Consider the following 22,910-nt stretch of genomic DNA (forward strand, 5'->3'; position numbering starts at 1 on the left):
TTGTAGCTTTGAAACATGCAACATTTACCTGGCATAGCAGACTTTGTTTTAGCAGAATTTAATAAATTTTTAGCATTTTATTTATTTAAAAATTTTTATTGTTTTAGAAATTCCTTTTTTTTTTTTTTTAAGATTTTATTTATTTATTCACGAGAGACACACAGAGAGAGGCAGGGACATAGGCAGAGGGAGAAGTAGGCTCCCTGCAGGAAGCCCGATGCAGGACTCGATCCCGGGACCTCAAGATCATGACAAGAGCCAAAGGCAGACATTCAGCCACTGAGCCACCTAGGTGTCCCGAATTTTAGCATTTTATATCTCTTGTGTGTCAAATCACTGGGGAAAATATGTGATCTTCTAAAAGTTATCTTGAGGAGGGCCGCAGGAAGCAGACTAGTGGCAGGTGTCTAGGCCTCTAACGAGGGCAATCTGGCAGGAATCCGAGCCATCAGAACCACCACCATGACTATGGGCAATAACAGCAAGGTGCTGCAGCACATCGACTACAGGATGGAGGTGCATCCTACAAGACGGCCAGATCTTCATTGGCACCTTCAAGGCTTTTGACAAGGATATAAATTTGGTCCTCTGTGACTGTGATGGGTTCAGGAAGATCAAGCCAAAGAACTCAAAACAAGCAGAAAGAAAAGAGAAGTGAGTCCTTGGTCTGGTGCTGCTTTGTGGGGAGAACCTGGTCTCAGTGACAGTAGATGGACCTCCTCCCAAAGATACTGGCATTGCCCGAGTGCCACTTGCTGGAGCTGCCGGGAGCCCAGGGATCGGCAGGGCTGCTGGTAGAGGAATTCCAGCTGGTGTTCCAATGACCTAGACTCCTGCCGAACTTGCAGGACCTGTCCGAAGAGTTGGTGGGCCATTCCAGCAGGTGATGACCCCACAGGGAGGAGGCACTGTGGCTGTCGCTGTAGCTGCTGCCACTGCCAGCATTGCTGGGGCTCCGGCCCAGTACCCGTCCGGCCGTGGGGGTCCTCCCCACCTACTGGCCAAGGGGCACCCCCTCCAGGCATGATGGGCCCAACACCTGGCATGAGGCTTCCCATGGGGCCCCCCGATGGGGATCCCTCCTGGATGAGGAACTCCGATGGGCATGCCCTCCTGGGGATGCAGTATGTCGTCTTCACCGCCCCCCCGCCCCAATGGGCCCACGAAGGCCCTAGACTCATCTTGGCCCTCCTCAGCTCCCTGCCTGTTTCCTGTCAGGCTGTGCATTTTACTTTTACTTCCTTGTAGGCTGTGAAACTAGTTTATAATAAACGCTTAAGAATTTAAAAAAAATATTGGGGAAAAATAGTTAAAGAAGAAGAAAAAATATGCAGCACTCTCTTGTATCATATATTCAAATTATAACTAGATTAACAAATTGAATGTCAAAAAGTAACAGCATTGGTAAACTTGTGTTATACAATCTTGGTAGAGCAAAAATTTTTCCAAGTATGACCTCATAATCAGAAATGTTAAAGGAAAGTGATTGGTTTTGATTACATAAAAATTTCAATATCGGAGAATTTTGTAATTAAAGCTGAAGGCAAATGAGAAACGAGTCATTTTTACAGTTATTTCAGAGACCATGTTTTTCTAGCACTTATAACTGAATCTATAATAGAACATGTGGGTCAGAATGGTCCAAATGGGTAGATGGCCTTGTGAGTAGATATTTTTCCTCTTTGCTCCTGAGCAGAGGTTACCATCGCTGCTCTAGAGTCTAGTTTGTGTAAGTGCTGGGTGTTTCCTCTATTCTCCTGGTAAAAATGGTCTTGTGACAGAAAACAACCTGCCATAAACTATATTTCGTACTATGTATGGAGTTTTCTTCTCTCTCACCACCCCACACCCTACCACCTTTGTGAGAGAACCTTGATTTCCTCCTAACCTGATGCATAAAAATTAGGGAACTTGATATATTCAAGACAAGATGAATGTTGAATCTGAAATATTATAGGGTATTGGGAAATCTGAGAGGTATGTATATAATCAAACTTCACTTAATTGAGGGCATTGCATATCTTCAAATTTAAAAAAAAGAGAGCATCCCTAAAGGGAAAATCAGTAACCCTTTTCTTTACATGGCTTGTGTAACAGTTAAGGTGAAGGGACCCAAGAGGCTGGTGATTCTATTACAATACAAGGCGGGGCTTATTCTTACCTTGTGAGTTTTCTTCTCTTGCATGGACCTGCCTCCTTATGTAGTGGAGGGAGCTCTGGGTCAGTAAAAAGGCCTGAGTCTGCAAACCGGATCAGTCTCCACCTCCTCTGTTACTTTAGCACTCTGTGGTGTATATCGTGGGAAATGAAGCTTCCCACGATATTATGTATCAAATGTATTAAAAAGAATATACCTTGCAAAATATATGCGTTTCATCTCAAGAATTTATCCTCAGGAAATAATCAGGCAAGTGAGTAAAGAACTTGTAACAATATTGTTTGTAATTGCAAAACATAGGACTTGCATTTTACAAGTCCCAAAATAAGGGGCGGGTAACAAATTATGTTATACTAACTATGATTAAAATAACTCTATTTGGGATCCCTGGGTGGCGCAGCGGTTTGGCGCCTGCCTTTGGCCCAGGGCGCGATCCTGGAGACCCGGGATCGAATCCCATGTTGGGCTTCCGGTGCATGGAGCCTTCTTCTCCCTCTGCCTATGTCTCTGCCTCTCTCTCTCTCTCTCTCTGTGACTATCATAAATAAATAAAAATTAAAAAAAAAAAACTCTATTTGTCAAGAAGAAAAGATTCAGGAAAAATTAAACATATAATGAAGGAAAATAGAATATGTCACCCCATGATTTGACCTAAAAATCATTTTGAGCTGAAGGCAATCAAGAAGCAGTAAACACTGGAAAAGCTTTCGCTTCTTTACCTTAAAGGCAGGAAATAAATTATCCTTTTACTGGAGAAAGGCATTTGTACCAATTTAGAGAATCTGCAAACCTTTTTAAGCTAACCCTTAATTTCCTAGTAACTACCTGGAGCCCTAACCCCTTTGTCTTGACAATTCTTCACAAATATAAAAGCTTCCTGATTCTTGGGGAGTCTTCATTCTCTTGTGAAGGCTCCTGTGGACAGGATGAATTCAATAAAATTCAGATGCTTTACTCCTGTTAATCTTTGTGCATTTTATTTTCAGACCCAGCCAGGGACTCTAAAAGGGTCAGGGAAAACTTTTTTCTTCCTTACAATAATATTTCATTTTAACAAAATATAGAAATATATGTATAAATTTACTTGGGAAAAGATCTGGAAGGATATTTTTATACAATGTATAATTGTACAATTGTATTTTTTTTTTAATTTTTTTTTTTTTTTTTTTATTTATGATAGTCACAGAGAGATAGAGAGAGGCAGAGACACAGGCAGAGGGAGAAGCAGAGGGAGAAGCAGGCTCCATGCACCGGGAGCCCGATGTGGGATTCGATCCCGGGTCTCCAGGATCGCGCCCTGGGCCAAAGGCAGGCGCCAAACCGCTGCGCAACCCAGGGATCCCTACAATTGTATTTTTATACAATGTTGTCTTTGTGTGGAGAACTTTGAGGTGATTTCAGTTAATTTCTTTTTGTATACTACAATAAAAAAATAAGTTTATTTTATTGGTCTGTATTTCAGAAATGTTCACCATGTACAAGGAGATAGATTTTTGTTACTTGATTTTTAAAATTGATTAGACATAGAGGTGAGATGTACTAAATAATTGAAGGATTTATGTTGTATACTTGAATTTATGTGGACTCTTCCTGTAAGACAAAGAAATAAAAATCTCATTCTGTTTTTTGTTTTTTTTTTTTTTTTTTTTTTTTTTTTTTTTAATTAATAGGTTTTCTCGCACAGATATGGCAACAAGCAGCCGTCCCTTTGCATCATTTGATACCAAACTGGCCTCTGGACGGCTCGGATCGTCTAATGTGAGCAGGTCAGGAAGAAGGTGCAGATGTTTTAGGGACATCAGGGGAGAGCCACTCCAGCCCTTTGGTGAATTGTAATATTGATGTTACTGACTACTGAAATAGGGAGGTGTTAGTGTCCATTTTACAGATTAGGGAAGGAGACAAAGAGCTCCTAAGGGTCTCTGTGAATGGGTGGTGCAATTACATAAAAAGAAACAAAACTAAATTCAACATGTGGGGTACAACTCTCTTTTTGAGTCTTTTATCTTAAAATTTTTTAAATCATTAATTTTATTTATAAGATAATATAACCACATTGCCAAGCATTAGTGACAGTGGAAGAAAGGAGGAACATCCACCATACATATGACCACTTTTTTTTTTTAAAGATTTTATTTATTTATTTGAGAGAGCAGGGGCAGGGGGGAGAGGCAGAGGGAGAAGCAAACTTTTGGAGACCCCAAGATCATAACCCGAGCTGAAAACAGATGCATAACTGATGAGCCACCCAAATACCCCTAAATATGACTTCTTAAACTATATTCATTCTAGTCTTTTTCCTGGGCATGTGCTTCTATCTGATATGGATGTAACCATAGGGTTTTTCACTGAATGTTGTAGTAAGATTATTTTTCAACCTACATTCTTCTTGTAATTTTGGCTTAAAGAGCATTTTACGAAACATTGATGGTAGAAAATTTAGGAAATAATAGAAAAGCACAGAAGAGAGATAAAAATGTATGTTACTTACCATCACTGTCACTTTTTTGGGGGGGGGGTATGTATCCTTTCTTTTTCTCTCTCTCTCTATAGAACCAATGTTTTTTTTATTTTTTTTAAATTTTTTAAAATTTTTATTTATCCATGAGAGTCACACAGAGAGAGAGAGAGAGAGAGAGGCAGAGACACAGGCAGAGGGAGAAGCAGGCTCCATGCACCAGGAGCCTGACGTGGGATTTGATCCCAGGTCTCCAGGATCACGCCTTGGGCCAAAGGGCAGGCGCCAAACCGCTGCGCCACCCAGGGATCCCCTTTTTTTTTTTTAATTAATTGGGATTATGTTAAATATACAATTTAGTAACCTGCTTTTTAAAAATTTTATTATTTTTTGCCCTGCCCCTCCATCTTTTTTTTTTTTTTGTACCTGCTTTTTAAAAGTCAATATATCATGGTATTTTTCCTTTCCGTTAATATTTTTTTTATAATATCACAGTTGCTAAGTAATGTTCTTTTCCTGCCCATTCTAGAATTATTATTATGAGTTATTTATTTTTGAACATGTAGGTTGTTCCTTTATAGTTATTAAAGGCAACTCTGTAAAAGCTATGTTTACTAAAACATAGAGAAAGGGCTTTTTATCTATCCTTATAAGTTCACTAAACTTTATGTTATACGGATCTTTAGCATTTAGATTTTGCATTTGAAATTTTAGCTACTTGTGAGTGTGTTCATAACACTCATGGGCTTGGCAATAAGTCTTAGGACTCAGCTCTCACAGTACAAGGAAGGGGTGCAATTATTTGAGGATTGAATGAAGATGAAGTTGAAAATAACTCCTAAGGTTTTTAAGGCATTTATTTTTCACATTACGATTTCACACCATATGTCTCTGCTCATGGAAATCTGAGCTTTCTTTAGGAATATGAGTCTCTCCCTCAGGGTTGACTGACCTCTAACTCATCTGATAGTTTCCTAGGTAACTACTGCATCAACATTTATAGGTCTTCCTTGGTTTACAGTGGGCTTACATCCTAAATGAGCCCATCATAAGTTGAAAATGCATTTAATACATCTAACCTATCAAACATCAGAGCTTAGCTTTGCCTACCTTAAATGTGTTCAAAGCACTTATATTAGCCTGCAGTTGGGCAAAATCATCAGAACCCATTTCTGGTAGAGGAGTAACTGAAGTGGGGTTTTGTTTTTATGTTTGAAGGAATGAATTTGGAGAGGCTGGTGGCATGGAAATTTGATGTTAAGTTTTAAAAAATCATTATACTGCTCATTTACTTACTGAAATATTTTCCTATTAAAAGTCGTTATATAGGAATGCCTGGGGGGCTTAGTCCATTAAGCATAGAACATTTGATCTCAGCTCAGGTCTTGATCTCAGGGTCCTGAGTTCAAGCCCTGTGTTGGGCTTCATGCTAGGTGTGGAGCCTACTTAAAAAAAAAAAAATTATCCAAAACATTTTGGAGAAGGCTCTAATTTTATTTTTTTAAATTATTTATTTGTTTATTTTTTGGGGGGGCAGAGGCAGAAGGAGAGAGAATCTTTTTTTTTTTTTTAAGATTTTATTTATTTATTCAAAAGACACATGGAAAGAGACAGAGACATAGGCAGAGGGAGAAGCAAGCTCCCTACAAGGAGCCTGATGTGGTACTTGATCGCAGGACCCCAGGATCATGCCTTGTGCTGAAGGCAGACCCTCAACCACTGAGCCACCCAGGTGCCCCAGGGAGAGAGAATCTTAAGTAGGCTCCACGCTGGGCATGAGCCTGACACAGGATTCCATTTCACAACTCTGAAATCATGACCCGAGCTGAAATCAAGACTCAGACTTTTGCCGACTGAGTCACCAAGGCATCCTGAGGGCCCTAATTTTATTTTATTTATTTATTTATTTTTTTAAAAAAAGATTTATTTATTTATTTATTCGGAGAGAGAGAGAGAGGCAGAGACACAGGCAGAGGGAGAAGTAGGCTCCCTTCAATCAGACCTTTAAATATAGAAAACAAACTGATGGTTGCTAGAGGGAAGGGGGTGGGTAGATGGGCAAAATGGATGAAGAAAGGAGATACAGGCTTCCACTTATACAATAAATAAGTCATGGGAATAAAAGGCACAGCATAGGGAATATAGCTCCATCGGCAAGGAGCCCGATGTGGGACTCGATCCCGGGTCTCCAGGATCACACCTCGGGCTGCAGGCGGCGCTAAACCGCTGTGCCACTGGGGCTGCCCGGGCCCTAATTTTAAAGAGCAAAATTTCCATCAATCACAAATAACATAATTTTTAATTAAGGGTAAAATCATAATGATTATACAGATGTAAAAATGAAACACGTGTTCAAGATTTTACTTAACTCATGAACTAAGCAGATGTTATAATAAATTCAAAGGAGAAATTGAAACAGCACAAATTTATATGGAGTAAAAGCATGTTGAAATTAATGTCCAAAGTCAGCAAAACTAGCTTCTTGTATAGTGAAGGAAAAGAGGTAATTGAACCTCTACTAGTCTAGAAAAAATTTACATGTCTATAGACAACAGTTATTTTGCATTGCTATCAGTTACGATTTACAAAGTTGCAATTTAACACTAACAAAAACAAACTGATTAAAAAATGGTTGGAGGATCTGCATAGACATTTTTCCAAAAAGACTTACAGATGGCCAACAGATACATGAAACGATGCTCAACATCACTAATCATCAGAGAAATGCAAATCAAAACCACAGAGATATCAATTATACCTGTCAGAATGCCTAAACTTAAAAAAAAAAAAAAAAAAAAGACAAGACATAACAAATGTTGGTGAGGATGTGGAGAAAATGGAACCCTGGTGCTTTATTGTTGGAAATGTAAACTGGCACAGCCCCTGTGGAAAACAGTATGGAAGTTCCTGAACAAGTAGACATAGGAAGGCCCTATGATCCATTTTCACTACTAGGTAATTACACAAAGAAAATGAAAACACTAATTCAAAAAGATGTATGTACCCCATGTTTATTGCACATTGTTTAAAATAGCCAAGATATGAAAGCCAAGATATGGAAGATATCAACACCCAAGTGTCCATCCATAGATAACTGGATAAAGAAGATGTGGTGTATATGTACAATGGAATATCACTCAGCCATGAAAAAAGGATGAGATTTTGCCATTTGCAACAGCAAAGACAGATCTAGAGGGTATAATGTTAGATGAAATAAGTCAGACTAAGAGAGACAAATACCATGTGATTTCACTTCTCTGTGGAATCTAAAACACAAAACAAATGAATAAACGCAGAATCAGACCTTTAAATATAGAAAACAAACTGATGGTTGCTAGAGGGAAGGGGGTGGGTAGATGGGCAAAATGGATGAAGAAAGGAGATACAGGCTTCCACTTATACAATAAATAAGTCATGGGAATAAAAGGCACAGCATAGGGAATATAGTTCCTGATGTTATAATAGTGTTGTATGGCGATGGTAGCCACATTTGTGGTGAGTATAGCCAAACTAGATAAGTTGAATGGCCCTCCATGTTGTATACCTGAAACTAATTGTGTGTCTACTATGCTCCAGTTAAAAAAGAAAGTACAATTTACAGAGTTGCAAGGCAGTTCCCATAGAATTAAAAAGCAATCCGAAGGGGTCTCTTCTACAGGTAAGACAGTAATGCATAATTTTCCACTAAAGCACATTTTCCCTCCCTACATAATAAAACTGAAACACTTCTCCTCTATGAGTAAAGGTGGTTTCCACGCTTGTGGTCTTTGTGACTGCCATGAGCCTTATTCGTCAGTTTATTCCATCCTCACAACAGCTTCATGAAGTAGGTGGTGGTGGTGGTCCCATTTTACAGATGAGCAGGCCAGGCGTCAGAAGGTTAAAGCTATAGGTTCTAAGTGGTAGAGTTAGAATTCCAGCCTTTCTGTCCCCAAGTGTGCATGCAACACACCTATGCAACAACGTGATAATAGTAAAAGCTAAAGAAATTCTGTGTATTTTTCTTGGTCTTTAGGTCAACATCAAACAAGGTGGATCTCAAGTGTGGCCTAGAAGAATGTGCAGTGGCATTGAACTTATTTCTAAGTAACAAATTTACAGATGCCTTAGAATTGCTTCGACCATGGTAATTATCTTTATTTCTTTTGGGTAAAATATTTTTTTTTCAGATGTTCCTGGGGATTCTTTCTTTGATGTCATACTTGTCAATTAATTTATCTGCATTTCCACCTGAATATTACTAAGCTAATTTGAGACCCCCTACTGCCGGTCAGTTTTAATATCCAGCTAAGAAATCTGTCTTTTCAAATTTAATCAATAGAAAGTTTCTGATTCTTTGTCATATTTTAATTTCTATGTGTGTTCAAATATTGTCAGGTAGTTTTGTAGAGCTTCATTTTGCTTTCTTCAGTGAAATATATATTTTTTAAAGATTTATTTATTTATGATAGACATAGAGAGAGAGAGAGAGGCAGAGACACAGGAGGAGGCAGAAGCAGGCTCCATGCCGGGAGCCTGATGTGGGACTCGATCCCGGGACTCCAGGATCGCACCCTGGGCCAAAGGCAGGTGCTAAACCGCTGAGCCACCCAGGGATCCCCAGTGAAATATTTTTATAAATATTCCTCTAAAGCTTAAATATCATTGAAAAAAGTTTTCATTGAAATGGGATGGGAAGAACTAGAATATGCTAACCTCAAAAGTTAAAAAGAAATTTAAGATAATAAAAAATGTTATTGGACTCCCTATTTATGTGATAAACAAGTTAAGCAATATAATTTCAGTTAATAATACCTGTTCATTTTTCAAATGTGGCAGCAAAACTTGGGCTCAGCCCTTATACTAGGTATCTTCTTCACCAGAGCCCCCTACAGTGTGACTGGAACTCGACAGGAATAATCTTACATTGTGCCTTCAAACACAGTCACTACTTGGATGAAGCTTAGACCTTATATAATGATTTTTTAGAAGGTTACTTGAGGGGGTGTCTGGGTGGCTCAGTCGGTTAAGCATCTGTCTTTGACTAAGGTCATGGTCTCAGGGTCCTGGGATCAAGCCTGGCATCAGGCTCCCTGCTCAGTGGGAAATCTGCTTTCTTCCTCTTCACCTGTCCCTCCCCTCACTTGTGTTCTCTCTCTCTCTCTCTCTCTCCCTCTCAAATAAATAAATAAAAATCTTGAAAAAAGAAGGTTACTTGGGCACAATAGTGGGAATCTCATTTCTTTGGTCAGTAGGGTAATGTCACTCTGATCGTAGACTTTCACTTATAGTGGTGAGCATTGAATGATGTGTAGAATTGCTGGGTCACTATGTTGTACACCTGAAACTAATACAACATTGTACGTCAACTACAAACTAAAATTAAAAGATTAAATTACCTCCTGAGAAGCTGCTGTGGTAATTCTATTAAGATGTAGAAGAGCTGTGATCAATTAGTATTTCAGAGGTTAGGAACAGATGATAAAATAGATGGTAAAACCCACAGCCTAAGGACATTGTCCAGTGTGTCTGCCCTGCCTATCTCCTGCCTCATTTCCCTCTGTCCTTCTCAGTCCCTCAGACCTCTTTCTCTCTCCATTGTCTGTGTCTCCTTCTCTGTCTTCCTCTCTTTGCCTGCCAACCTTTTTCTTTCTGTCTCTCCTCTCTCAGCCTGCCTGGCTGTCTCCATTTTTTTTATTCACACAGGACTCCTTTTTTCTCTGTCTCAGATACCCAGCTAGTCATAATGTGGAATGAAAAGAAGTGATTGAGTATTTTATTTGGTCACATTTTATATTCCCTGCTCTTTATGCAAGTTTGACTGTTAAACATATGTTTTTCCCACTTGAGTAGCTTTTTGTTTTTTTCCCTCTTGGAGCTTTCTGTTTAAAATGGAGGTTTAAAACCACAATAAATGATTAACTTTGGGCTGCTCTTAACTCCTTGTGGTATTTTGAACAGCCAGTGACCTCACTAGTCAGGACAAACTGCAAATTACCAAAGGATGTTTAGACTGTTTCTGTGGGGGAAAAGAATAATGTGGCTTGCATTTGTTTTGCATACCTGTGGGCTGTTGTTCATTATATTTGAATCAAAAACAAAATTGTGCATTAATATTTTAACTCTTATAAATAAAAAATTGACATAATGAGAAGTTTTGGGAGATAGGTTTTCACAGCCTGAAATCCTGGCATGTGCCATACATTAAGACTAATTAATGCCCTTAAGAATCCAAGCAATTCTCACTGATAATTTAGTAATTGAAATTATTAAGAACTTTAGTCAGGAATTGTAGATAATGGGATTATATTAGATATGAGGTCTAAAATATACTTTTGGCTAGGCCCATTGTGGCTGACCTAATTTATTGCAAAAATCTTGCTTTCCTTTGACTTCTGACTGTGAGTGGAGAGGAGCTGGTTTTAAAGAAAGAGTCTTTATTCGAAAATATATCAGAATTTCTCTGTCACCAAATGCATTTCCAGTGGCATTTCTTTTAGTACTTGTATCAGAGCTAAAGATAGTAGATATATTGCCTGGTGTTCAACTGGGAAAAATTGGTTTGCTTTGAAACGTTTTTAAGGAAAAGAATCCACAGGCTGCCCCCGTGTGCTGAAACAGGGAAAAACAATTGTGGTCTTCTTTTTTTTTTTTTTAAACAATTATGGTCTTCTGACTCAACGTGGAACATTCTGTGCTGCCCGTGTAGGCTTAATATGGAAAGTGCTTGATATTTGTGTTTTTCAGGACATGTCTTTCACAGTCTATATTATTTCAGTGATTATGATACAGGAATAAAAGTTATCACTATAAAAGTCACAGTATACATTTACTAGGATTTCAGACAAGAGCTGAATGCTTTCAAGTTGAATGGAAAGGTATTAATTCCTGTGTTTTGCCTCCAGGGCTAAGGAAAGTATGTATCATGCCTTGGGCTACAGTACCATTGTGGTGTTGCAGGCGGTCATGACCTTCGAGCAACAGGACATCCAAAATGGCATTTCTGCCATGAAGGACGCATTACAAACCTGCCAAAAGTATGAATTGAGTAATTAAATACTTGAGATATGACTACAAACCTTTATGTCTATGTGATGAAGTGAGTGTGGTTTCCCTAATGGAGAGCTCTGTTTGAAGTTTGCCCCAATTGTAATAAGGGACTGGTTCTTCAAAGCTTCCTGACCTCAGTAGTTTTATGTAATAGAGTTAAAATTTCCTATTAGGAATTATGGTAGAGGGCAGCCTGGGTGGCTCAGCGGTTTAGCACTGCCTTCAGCCCAGAGCATGATCCTGGAGACCCGGGATCAAGTCCCTCGTCGGGTTCCCTGCATGGAGCCTGCTTCTCCATCTGCCTGTGTCTCTGCCTCTCTCTGTGTGTCTCTCGTGGATAAATAAAATCTTAAAAAAAAGGGGGGGGGGAATTATGGTAGATTCTTGTTTGGCCAAACACTTGGCATCTATACCTCTACTCTTTTTCTTTCTTTCTTTCTTTGGTAGCTTGGGCCACAGGGAAGGACTAAGGGAGATGTCTATGGGATCAGGAGCACACATCTCTCAAGGGTCTCCCTTGGGTGGCTGAAGGGAGAACTTTGTCTAAAAGGACATATTTGAACACTTCTGGTTGGTGAAAATGAGACAGATTTTCAGTTTTATTTTAATCTTTGCTCTGTGTGTATAGCAAGATCCCAGCAAAAGCTGTTAACTAGCATTGGTGAAGTTTAACATGGAGCTATATCCTCATGTAATTATATTGCAAACCTGCAAATGAAGGGAGTTTCCAAATACTGCACTCTAAGTGATTCTTCACCTACTGGTACCTCTTACCACAGAAATACTGATTTCAGCCATACAGATCGGGACAGGTGCTTGGCTGGCAGGGTTAGTATTTATTGTTTTGTGTGGGTTTGTCCATTCATGTGTCTTGTAAGCATGGATTGAATGCCCACAGGATGCCAGTCCAGTGCTGGGCGCTGGGTGTGCAGTGTTGAAAAGGTAGTCTCTGCACTATCGACTTTAGGGTTTAGCATTTCTCTTTGGTTACTCTTTGGTGTGACTGGCAAAAATGAATGTCAAATGAAAATGAGCTTGGACTGATTTATTGTCCTTTTTCTTTGTTTCTCAACTCCCTTTCTACTTACTCTCCACAGATACAGGAAAAAATGCACAGTTGTAGAATCTTTCTCAAGTCTTCTTTCTAGAGGATCATTGGAACAGCTGACTGAAGGTAAGACTCATTTAAGGATTAAATGTTTTCTGTCTTTGAAACATTAAAACATGGTTATACTCATAAGATTCAATACTTAAGTTCATAATATAAAGTAAATGGAATATCTTTTTCTCTTTCCCATCATATTCACCCTGAAGAAGTAACCATTGGTAATAATTGGGTTAATGGCCTAATATTACCTGCAGAGCAGAGCAGAGTTCAAAGTTGATCTGCCTTTCTATAAGTCACAGCTCTTTCCACTGCACCCACATTTTTTCTCGTAGGCTTATAGAAAAGGGAACAAAATATTCATGTATGGATGAGGGAAATGCTGAACTATTCCTGTGTTAGACATCTTAAAAATAGATGGTACTGCATTCTTAACTTTTTTTAAAAAAATATTTTATTTATTTATTTGAGAGAGAGGGGGTGAGAGCGCTTAAGATGGGGCAGAGGGAGAGGGAGAGACAGAATCCCTGCTGAGCAGTGAACTCAATGTGGGGCTCATCACAGGACCCTGGGATCATGACCTGAGCGGAAGGTAGACATTTAATCAACTGAGCCACCCAAGTGCTCCGTGTTCCTACCTTTTTATAATGTCTTTGGAAATGGCACTTTAGAAAATCTGAAATAAGGTATAAAGTTACTAATTACTAATTATTAAAAAAGAAAACAATAATATGTGACTATACACCTATTAGAATGTGCATAATCTGAAACACCAGTAACACCAAATGTTGACTAAAATGTAGAGCCGAAGGAACTCTTATTCATGGCTGGTGGGAATGCAATATTGTACAGCTGTTTGAAAGCTTATGTCCACACAAATATCTGCATATGGATGTTTACAGAAGCTTTATTTATAATTGCCAAAACTTGTGAGCAACTGAGATGTCATTCAATAGGTGAATGGATAAATAAACTGTGGTACATCCAGACAAATGGAATATTATTTAGCGCTAAATGAACTATCAAGCCATGAAAAGACACAGAGCAACCTTAAATGCATATTACTGAGTGAAAGACACCAAGCTGAAAAGGCATCATGTTGTGTGATTCTAAGCATATGACATTCTGGAAAAGGCAAAACTGTGGAGACAGTGACAAGATCAGTGGTTGCCCAGGGATGGGGTGTAGGGATAGATTAAGGTGGAGCACAGAAGACTTTTAGGATAGTGAAAAACTTTGTATGATATCATAATGATGGATACATGTCTTTATACATTTGTCCAAACCCATGGAATGTACAACACAAGAATGGGCCATAATGTAAACTATGGACTTTGGGTAATTATGATGTGTCAACGGAAGTTCATCAGTTGTACCACACTGGTGGGGATGTTGCTGATGGAAGAGGTTGTGCACACATGGAGCAAGGGATACATGGGAAATTTCTGTACCTTCCCCTCAGTTTTGCTGGGAACCTAAAACTTCTTTAAGAAATAATGCCTTAATTAGAAAATAATAAACATAAATAGCTTGTTACTATAACATATTCTGAAAAACAGATTATTTAGACTTTTATATCCAAAGGCATGCTTAGCTAACATTTTAGTCCAGGGTGAAGCTTTTCCTTCAGTAGACTAAGGAATTTATAATTAAGAGATGTTCTTGTAAGATAGCTGTTAATAAATGCCAATGGCTAATTTTGAGAACTGGGAAACTGCCTGATAGAAATCAACCAGAGTGAAGGAATACAACTTTTATAAATTAAGTTGCATTTTATTCCTAATGCTTTTGGCTGTCACTGCAACCCAAACAGACTTTGTGTTCAAGGGAGCATGTCAAAACATTGTAGCTTTAGTATGTGATTTGTTTCTCCCCTTGGTAATTTTCATTTACATCCTTGAGTGGCTGGTTGTGGGCAGGAGTCAGTATATTTAATTAAACTTTTTGTGGGTTTAACATGGAACACACCCATTCTTCTCTCCTGGCTGGAATATTGCCCTGAATGGTTTTCAAATTTCCTTTAAAAATAGATATGTAAATGCAGTACTTAGGATGTGAAAGGCATTTAACATGAAGGATACTTACATATGGCATACAGAGCTCAAATTTTCTTGCCTAAATCTCTGCCTTTTTGTTATGTCCTTTAGCTGCTCTTAGGGTTGTCCATCTGTAACTTAACCCTGATGCATCCTATTCTTCTGCTCAGACCTCTGCATGGACTCAATGTTACCTATTGAAATCAAGCCCAGTTCCAGACACTTAAGATTGTCCATAATTCAGCCCCAACTTACCTTTTCAGACTCATTTTACACTCCTCACTTTACACACCTTGCGCTTCACCATTGGAGCTCCACTGGCCTTCCCCGCACACACCCAAGCCAGCAAGCAATCTGTGTTACTGAGCAGGCTTTCAAAGTAATTCCAAACCATTTGTACTTCGTGGCAAATATACCTAGGAAGAGGAAACTCAGGTGACTGTGTAAAAATTGAAGACTCCACTTTTTATCTCACTGAACACTGAGAAAATTCGGAGGTGCACTTAGAGGTGAGGTGTCCTGAAGCCCTGGGACCCTGACTGGTGATGGCTGCCAGACATGCACAGGCCCTAATTCCTCAAGTTTGTCCCCATCCATAGGCTGGCTGTTGAAGGATCTTCGCTGCCTGGTTGCTTCTTTGTAAATTCCACCTTTGGCATATGAGCATGGTAGGGATTGGAACCAGTTTGTGAGAACTTGTCTGTTGTGTGTTGGCTGGCGGGGATGAGAATGGGGTCTGTGTGTGTAAGTGAGAGAAATACAGCACTAGTTCTTACCCACTTTGACCCAACAGCATTCTCACAGACATAGTTCAGTGACTTAACTTCACATAAAATTTTCTGCTTTCTGAGCTTTTACCAAAAAGCCCAGCATGGATTGAGGGCAGTGATCTTAGTGAAAATAGCTAGCAAAAATCGAGTGCTTACTCTCCATAGTGAGCTCTGCTTGCAGCAACCCCATTTGAGTCTTTAGTTGTGAAGTGGAGATGTTACTAGCTGGACTTATCAAAAGAGGTAGCCAGTAGAGAGAGGTGGGATACCAGTACGGCAGAGCATTTCTTCCAACCCAGGCTGTTAAATTCCCCAAGCTTCACTGACTTAAATAAAATGTCAATTTGCATCCCATGGACAAAGCAGAAATCTGCTGATTTTGTTTATGCAAAGATTTCCCTCCTACCCCAATCTCCGCAAGTATAAGGTATTGTTTAGGAAGATGGGCCATGTGTTTCGGGGCACTCCATCTGTCCCTGGGATATACATAGCTTTACATTGTCCCTTTTATGAGTGCCTTGTTCTGTGCTAGATATCGCAATGATCAACATAGACTAAAATTGTGCTGGTGCTTACTCTTTTTATATCATGTCTTCTGTGTGTGAGGAATCATGACTGGGGCATGCTCGTCCCTACTTTTTCCATAGAACTCTGGAGAATTGTTGCTTTCTCTTTAAGTTAATAGTGTGTCTAATCATTGCCATGATTATCATACCTTCATATTTTAGAAGCTAGAATTCATAAATTTAAGATAGTTTATTTCAGTCTCTATAATTGTGTTTAAGCTTATGTGTTACTGTTAAGTTAAAAAGTACTATTTTTTAAGTGCTCTTAAATTTGGTTTTCTCTTGTGAGCTGAGTTTGGGTCTCTGGCACCAAGCACCTGACTCTTTGCAGTTATATTTGAATTGGGCCAAAGATGACTTCCTTAAATCATTTTACACATTCTAGGAAAATCTTGCCAAGGGACTGAGAACCGAGGTCCTCATTCTGCTTTTATGGAAGTACCAAAGCAACCTAGATTTTTGTGTCTCTCTTGGGTTCATTGATCTACGAGTCTTTTCTGAACATCTCAGAGCAATTACTGTGGACATAGGATTTTCCTTAATGTGATTTTATTTGTTTTTAATAGAGGAAATGCATGCCGAAATCTGTTATGCCGAGTGTCTCCTACAGAAAGCAGCACTCACGTTTGTGCAGGTAATAAATGTTTGGCTTCGAATCAGTAATGCCGGGGAAGCCTGCCAGTACTACATTGAAAAAATATGGCCCATTTTATGTCAGTGCTTCAGTTCTTCTGACTTAGAGTTGTAATGGAAGATACTTGTTGTTCGGATAAACTTTGACTGAGAAAAGACCCCAGGGAGCTTTGTTCCTACTCAAATGCACTTGGAGTCTGTTTCAAATTTCAGTCTATTGGGAACCACTGCCTTGTAAAGAAACTGTTTTGCAACTACTGCATCTAATTTCTGGATGCTTCTCTGTATGAGAAGTGTGCAGTTATCCCTCTTTGCATTTGCTAATGGTAGAGGGTTGCAGGCCCCGGCAAAAGAGGCATCTTTATCCTTGGTCCCATTGCCTTCTTACACCAGATGCTTCTGCAAAGCTCAGATATGCATGCATTGAGTGCCAGGCTTTTCATATATACTTCAGATTTTATTTTTCCCCTCTTTCTATTCTCATTCCCCTTTCTTGCTTTTATTTCTTCCTTTGGAAAAGCAGATTTTAAAAGTCACTAAACCAAACAATGAATACCTTCCTTTAAGGGACATTTTAATTTTACCTCTAGGAACTATTAGAACAAGTACCTTGTTTAACATTATATCTTCCGACACTTCTAAAAAACATGGACCTTAACATCATGGCCCCATGGATGGCAATGATGGATACAGTCGGGATGGAGGTAGGGTCAAGATTGTAAGGAGGCAGAAATGCAATTGTGAAACTGCAAATCTTCCTCAATCACAATTGTTTTACACTGTATTGAGAGTTGCTTTTCTTTCTTTGTTTTTTTTTCCCCCCCGAAGATTGACTTCTTAGCTTGATTCTGGTTTAGTAAAGTTGAATCAATCTGGTCTATAACCCCGTTTCCTAAAACCCTATGTATTATGAACCACATTCTTACTGCCTCAGTAAACATAATACTGGTCACAGAGACCCCCAAATTTTCTGATGTGTTTTCAAAATCAGGATTTGACAATCAAATCTGGGATTTTAAGTCTTATTTTATATGTGGGGACTTAAAATTAAACATCTGGGAGATATCTAAGATTTATCTCTCTTCCTCATGCCTCCATATCCAGTTTAGTGGTCATGCTTCTTTTACCTTTTGAAGATTTAGCCATGCCATCTCTACCTCTTCCTTCTATGAGTGTTCTAATGGGAGTGTTCATCAGCTCTTCTCTAGACTGCACAGCGACCTAGTGACCCTCTGGCTCTAATTTCTCTTACAGCTCATTGTCCATTGTGCAGCTGAGCAGCCTCTCAGGGATGAGAGTCTCACCTTGTCATTGCTATACTTCAGTATTTAGTAACTCTCATTGACTATGGCAATGGTTCTGTATCTGAATATCAGAAAGAAGGCAGGCTTTTTTTAACTAAACTGGTATCTTCTCCCAAATTCCCTCCTTCCCTCTTACCCATGTGCTCAGATGCTACTGGCAGGTGTGTTGCGTACCTGAGTGGCACAGGTAGAGGTAGATTTCTTACTCCTTAGTTTTGTCTTTGTGGTAGCTTCTGCAGCAGCACTGAGTTGTGTAAGCACAGATGGCCAAGCATGCCATGATTAGTATGCTTCCTTGCCTTTTTTTCCCCTTGAGTTTTCCTTGGCTTTCAAAGGTCACATCTGCTTTGCCTTTCTTCATCTGGCCACTTCCTAATCATTTTTTGTGCTTTAAGCCCCAGTGCTTCCAGGAAGCTTCTGTGGACCTCTCCATTCCCTCCTCTCCCCTGCTCTGTGCTCTTGTGACATCCTGTTCATTATCTCCATCCATGTGCATGACTCCAGCTCTTAGCACCTTGTATTGCTTTTGTCTGATTTTCCATTCAGATGCCTGGTGTAAAATAGGCATTCAGTACATGTTTGGTGAATCATGAAACAAAATATTATTATTTGAGGCAGATTTTAATGTGATTTAAGAAATTCTTTCCTGGCCAGTCTTAGAACTTGTATAATCATAAGATTCCTTAAAATAAGAAGATAAACATTTAAGTTGCATAGTGAATTTCGTGTTTATTGATTCTTATACTAATTTAAATGTTAAAAATTTAATAATCAATGAAATTTGTAAGCTAAAATAGGTATTTCTCTTGCTTCAGAAGGATGCTAAAGTACACAAGACGTAAACACCAGAGCATCTTTCCATTTTCAATAGACTAGAAAAATATCCTCCTTGGAAATGTGAAATATGGGAATGTGTCCATTAGCACTATCTGTTGGATTAACTTCTTTTAAGCAGGTTTTGATATAATTTATTGAGAGAGTCTCTTACAATCCTAGAATGGTGACCCTGAGAATGACATTCATTTAGACCCTCTGCTTCAATTTTATGGTTGATGAGCATCAGGCAAAGAGAAGTGAAATGATTTTTCCCCCCAAAACAAAACTGTTTATTAGTGACAATGAATTTAGAATCCAGAACAATAATTTTTGTTCTAGTAATGTAGATGCGTAAAATTTACAATGTTAAATAGACTGAATGCTGAAGGATCCTACAGAAGAAGAACCATTATCCCATTTACTGGAGTGTGATGGGCTGGATAGTTTGTCTTTAGAGCATATCCTTAAATTACCCATTGTGGATTCTGTTGAACCCAGGAGAAAATTTTTGCAGTAGATGATGTTTATTGCAATAGATTTGGACTAACATATTTGGCCACTAAGTGATAAGGATTACTTCCTTAATTACTTGCTTGAAGTAATGCAGAGATTTTTAAATGTGTACTTTTTATTGCCATCTAACTTGGAAGAAAAATTACAGAAAAGCATTTCAAATGTAAAGCAAGAAGAATGTTTTAATTTAAAAACTATGTCCTCAAAAGATAGTGTTTTGTTCTAATCACACAAATACATAACTGTGAGGGCAGTATAAGGATCTTTTGCTAAGTGATCTAATTATTTAACTGAATTGTTTTCAGGATGAAAATATGATCAACTTCATCAAAGGTGGACTCAAAATTAGGACGAGTTACCAAATATATAAGTAAGTTAAAAATTAAGATGTGGTTTTTAGATGATTCTTGTACTCTGTCCACTTTGTACTTCAAAATTCTTATCAAGTACAACTAGGTTTTTTTATTTGGTGTTGGTAAAAATGCACTTGATTTTTTGGCCTACTGAGTATGTATTCAGTGTTATAGGACAATAGAATTTACATTTAAATGCTATCTTGAGAAAAATAGTTGGAATAAAACTATTGATGTAATTTCTAATTACATAATCTTAGTTTCTCTCTCCTAAAATCAGTATTTAAAATTACAGTTATGTCTTGGTCAGATGCTAGAGCAGTACTGCTTGATAGAATGTTCTGCAGGGATTCAAACGCTCAGTTAAGGTGGATCATAGTGTTGTCCGTATCTACCATATGCTTACCGATTTTTATTTAGTTGTTCTATCATTTGCTCATAGAGTTAAAAATCTCCAACTTTGATTCTGAGGTCACCCATTTCTCTCTTTAGTTCTGTCAGTGTTTGCATTATATATTTAGAGCCTCTGTTACTAGGTTTACATATATCTTAATGATTTTATCTTCCTAATGAATTAAACTTTTTATCATTATGAAATGTCTCTACTTAACTCCTTATAATATTTCTTATCTTGAAGTCTGTTTTGTTTGATAGTAATATAGCTACTCATGCTTCTTTATAATTAGTGTTTGCATGATATATATTCTTATACTTTAAACCTATCTTTGTTTATATATATATTTTTTATATTTAAATTGCACTTCTTATAAATGTGTATAGTTGGGTCTTGCTTTTTAATTCAGTATAACAAACAAATGATATGTTTGTACTTGTGGCTACCATTTTTCTTGTTATCTTGTCTCATTTGGTTTTCTTACTTCTTTTTAGCCTTTTATATCCTTATTACAATTTTTAAAATATATATTCCAGTGTAATCAGTCCCTCTATTGTTTTCTTAGCTGTAGTTCTCTTTAATTTTTTTTTAAAGGTCACTCTAGTAATTATATTTCTGAACTCATCACAGTCAACTTAGAGTTAGTATTGTACTGTTGCCCATAAATTATGAGATTTTTGTGAAAATATAGTTTCATTTACTACTTGTCTTTTATACTGTTTTTATGATAGTACATCTACATATGTTATAAACCCCACAATGCTTTGTCAACCTGTTTTCTGTAAAGATTTATTTATTTGAGAGAGAGAGAGCGAGCAAGCATGTGCAGTGCACCCAAGCATGGAGAGAAAGGGGGCAGAGGGAGAGAATCTTCACTCAGACTCCCCGGTGAGCATGGAGCCGGACTTGGGGCTCAGTCTCATGACCCATCAGATCACTACCTGAGCCGGAACCAAGAGTCAGACACTTGCCAACTGAGCCATCCAGGTGGCCCAACAATAGTACTGTGGCTTTCTATATTAGTTCTAGGCACCCCACATTGAGTGGATTTGAGAGTACTTTCAGCTGAAGAGCCATGTAAATGTAAAGTCCGTATGAGAATTAATTTTTCCCATCTTTCAAAGTTCAGCTCTTCTCCAGTTTCCTACTGCTTTTTGTTTTCATTTTCCAGTGCCTGAAAATACATTTTAAGTATATATTTAAATTCTGACGTTTATTATTATTACTGTGGGAGAGTTAATCTAACATAATGTGTGTCATTATTAGAAGCAGATTTCCACTAGTGAGAGCAGAACCAAGATTTAGTATTTTAAGAGATAATTTTACCCAAAGTGATTTCATAAAATTATATTGTATTTAAAATGGTAGAGATAGGGGGTGTTTGGGGGAAATTGATATACTGTTTTTAGTTTTCTTCTTGAAATACTTTTGAGATGATGTAAAAGGATGGTAAAAAACTAATTTCTTTTCTAGTCACCAAAACTTAAAAATGGAATAAATTCAAGTAGTCTTAAAATGGCGCAAACATCTGTATCAGTGTGTGGATACATGTAGTTTTGTACATACATACACACAGACTCGCACAGATATTTACTTGGGAATTAAAAATATAGGAAATTCCTATATATACATAGGTCTCTTTCAAAATAGTGGGAAAAATTAGATACTTTAATAAATGGTTTTGGGAAAATTCGTTCTTCATTCTGGAAAAAGACAGTATTAAAATAAATTCCATGTAGATTTAATATGAACAATTTTTTAAATTTTATTTATTTATTTGAGAGTTAGAAAGAGATAGAGTGCATGAATAAGAGAGGCAGAAGGTGAAGGAGAGAGAGAATCTCCAGCAGACTCTGTGCTGAGTGAAGCCCCATGCAGGGTTCCATCTCACGACCCTGGGATCATGACCTGAGCCAAAATCAAAAGTCGGACATTTAACTGACTGAGCCACCCAGGTACCTCTAATATTAAAATATTTTTTAAAGGAAAACGTAGGAAAGTATTTTTTTATAGTCCTAAAGCACAAAAGCCTTTAAACTTTTATTTAAAAATTTTTACTTTGAAATAACTTTATAATTTTTTTAACTTCAGAATTTTTACAAAGAATTTTTATATATTCTTCATCCAGAGTCACAAATGTTAGCATCTTACAGAATCACAGTATAATTATTAGAACCAAAAAACTAACAATGATTATCAATTACTAATAGTAATAACAGTTAATTAACAATAACTAACAGTATTATCAATTACTTCACTGATTTTACTCTGATTTCTCTAATTGTCCCACTAATGTTCTTTTTCTGGTCCAGAATGAATCCAAGATTGGGGATATTGCATTTAGTTGTTACGTTTCTTCAGTCCTTTTTAATCTGAAAGAATTCATCCGTCTTTCTTTATTTTTATGGCCTTGACATTTTTGAAGGATACTGGGCAGTTATTTTGTAGAATGTCTCTCGGTGGGGACTCTCCAACGTTTCTTCATGATTACATCCGGATTTTGCATCTATGGCAAAGATACCATTCAAGTGATATTGTGTCTTTTGTAGTGCATCATATCAGTAGATACATGATATCAATTTTAGAAGCCTTTTTAAGTGTGACATAAAATAAGGAATCATAAGAGATGGATGGCTTGACCAATTAACATTTCAGTTTCATCATGGCAAAATATACCAACTGTAGTAAAAAATACAAATGGAAATGTGATACAAATGATTTGGGGCAAATGACAGTGTGAGGAGTTCATAAGTTGGTGGAAATCTAAATTGGTAG

General features: G+C 37.9%; 1 protein-coding gene and 1 pseudogene across 4 annotated transcripts in view; both read left to right on the top strand.

Annotated features, from left to right (window-relative positions):
• Nucleotides 1–22,910, top strand: part of TTC39B (tetratricopeptide repeat domain 39B) — a 130,920-nt gene that overhangs the window by 71,936 nt on the left and 36,074 nt on the right. For 3 of the 4 annotated variants that reach the window (XM_072728239.1, XM_026001423.2, XM_026001424.2), the window contains 6 exons: nt 3,829–3,924; nt 8,632–8,742; nt 11,501–11,632; nt 12,743–12,819; nt 16,689–16,756; nt 19,694–19,758. In XM_072728239.1, coding sequence (XP_072584340.1) covers nt 3,829–3,924; nt 8,632–8,742; nt 11,501–11,632; nt 12,743–12,819; nt 16,689–16,756; nt 19,694–19,758 — 549 coding nt within the window. The remainder of the gene's footprint in view (nt 1–3,828; nt 3,925–8,631; nt 8,743–11,500; nt 11,633–12,742; nt 12,820–16,688; nt 16,757–19,693; nt 19,759–22,910) is intronic. The other variant, XM_072728240.1, reaches the window with a different exon arrangement.
• On the top strand, nt 347–1,341 carry LOC112921993 (small nuclear ribonucleoprotein-associated protein B' pseudogene; annotated as a pseudogene).

Source organism: Vulpes vulpes, chromosome 12 (assembly GCF_048418805.1).
Source record: "Vulpes vulpes isolate BD-2025 chromosome 12, VulVul3, whole genome shotgun sequence".
NCBI lineage: Eukaryota > Metazoa > Chordata > Mammalia > Carnivora > Canidae > Vulpes > Vulpes vulpes.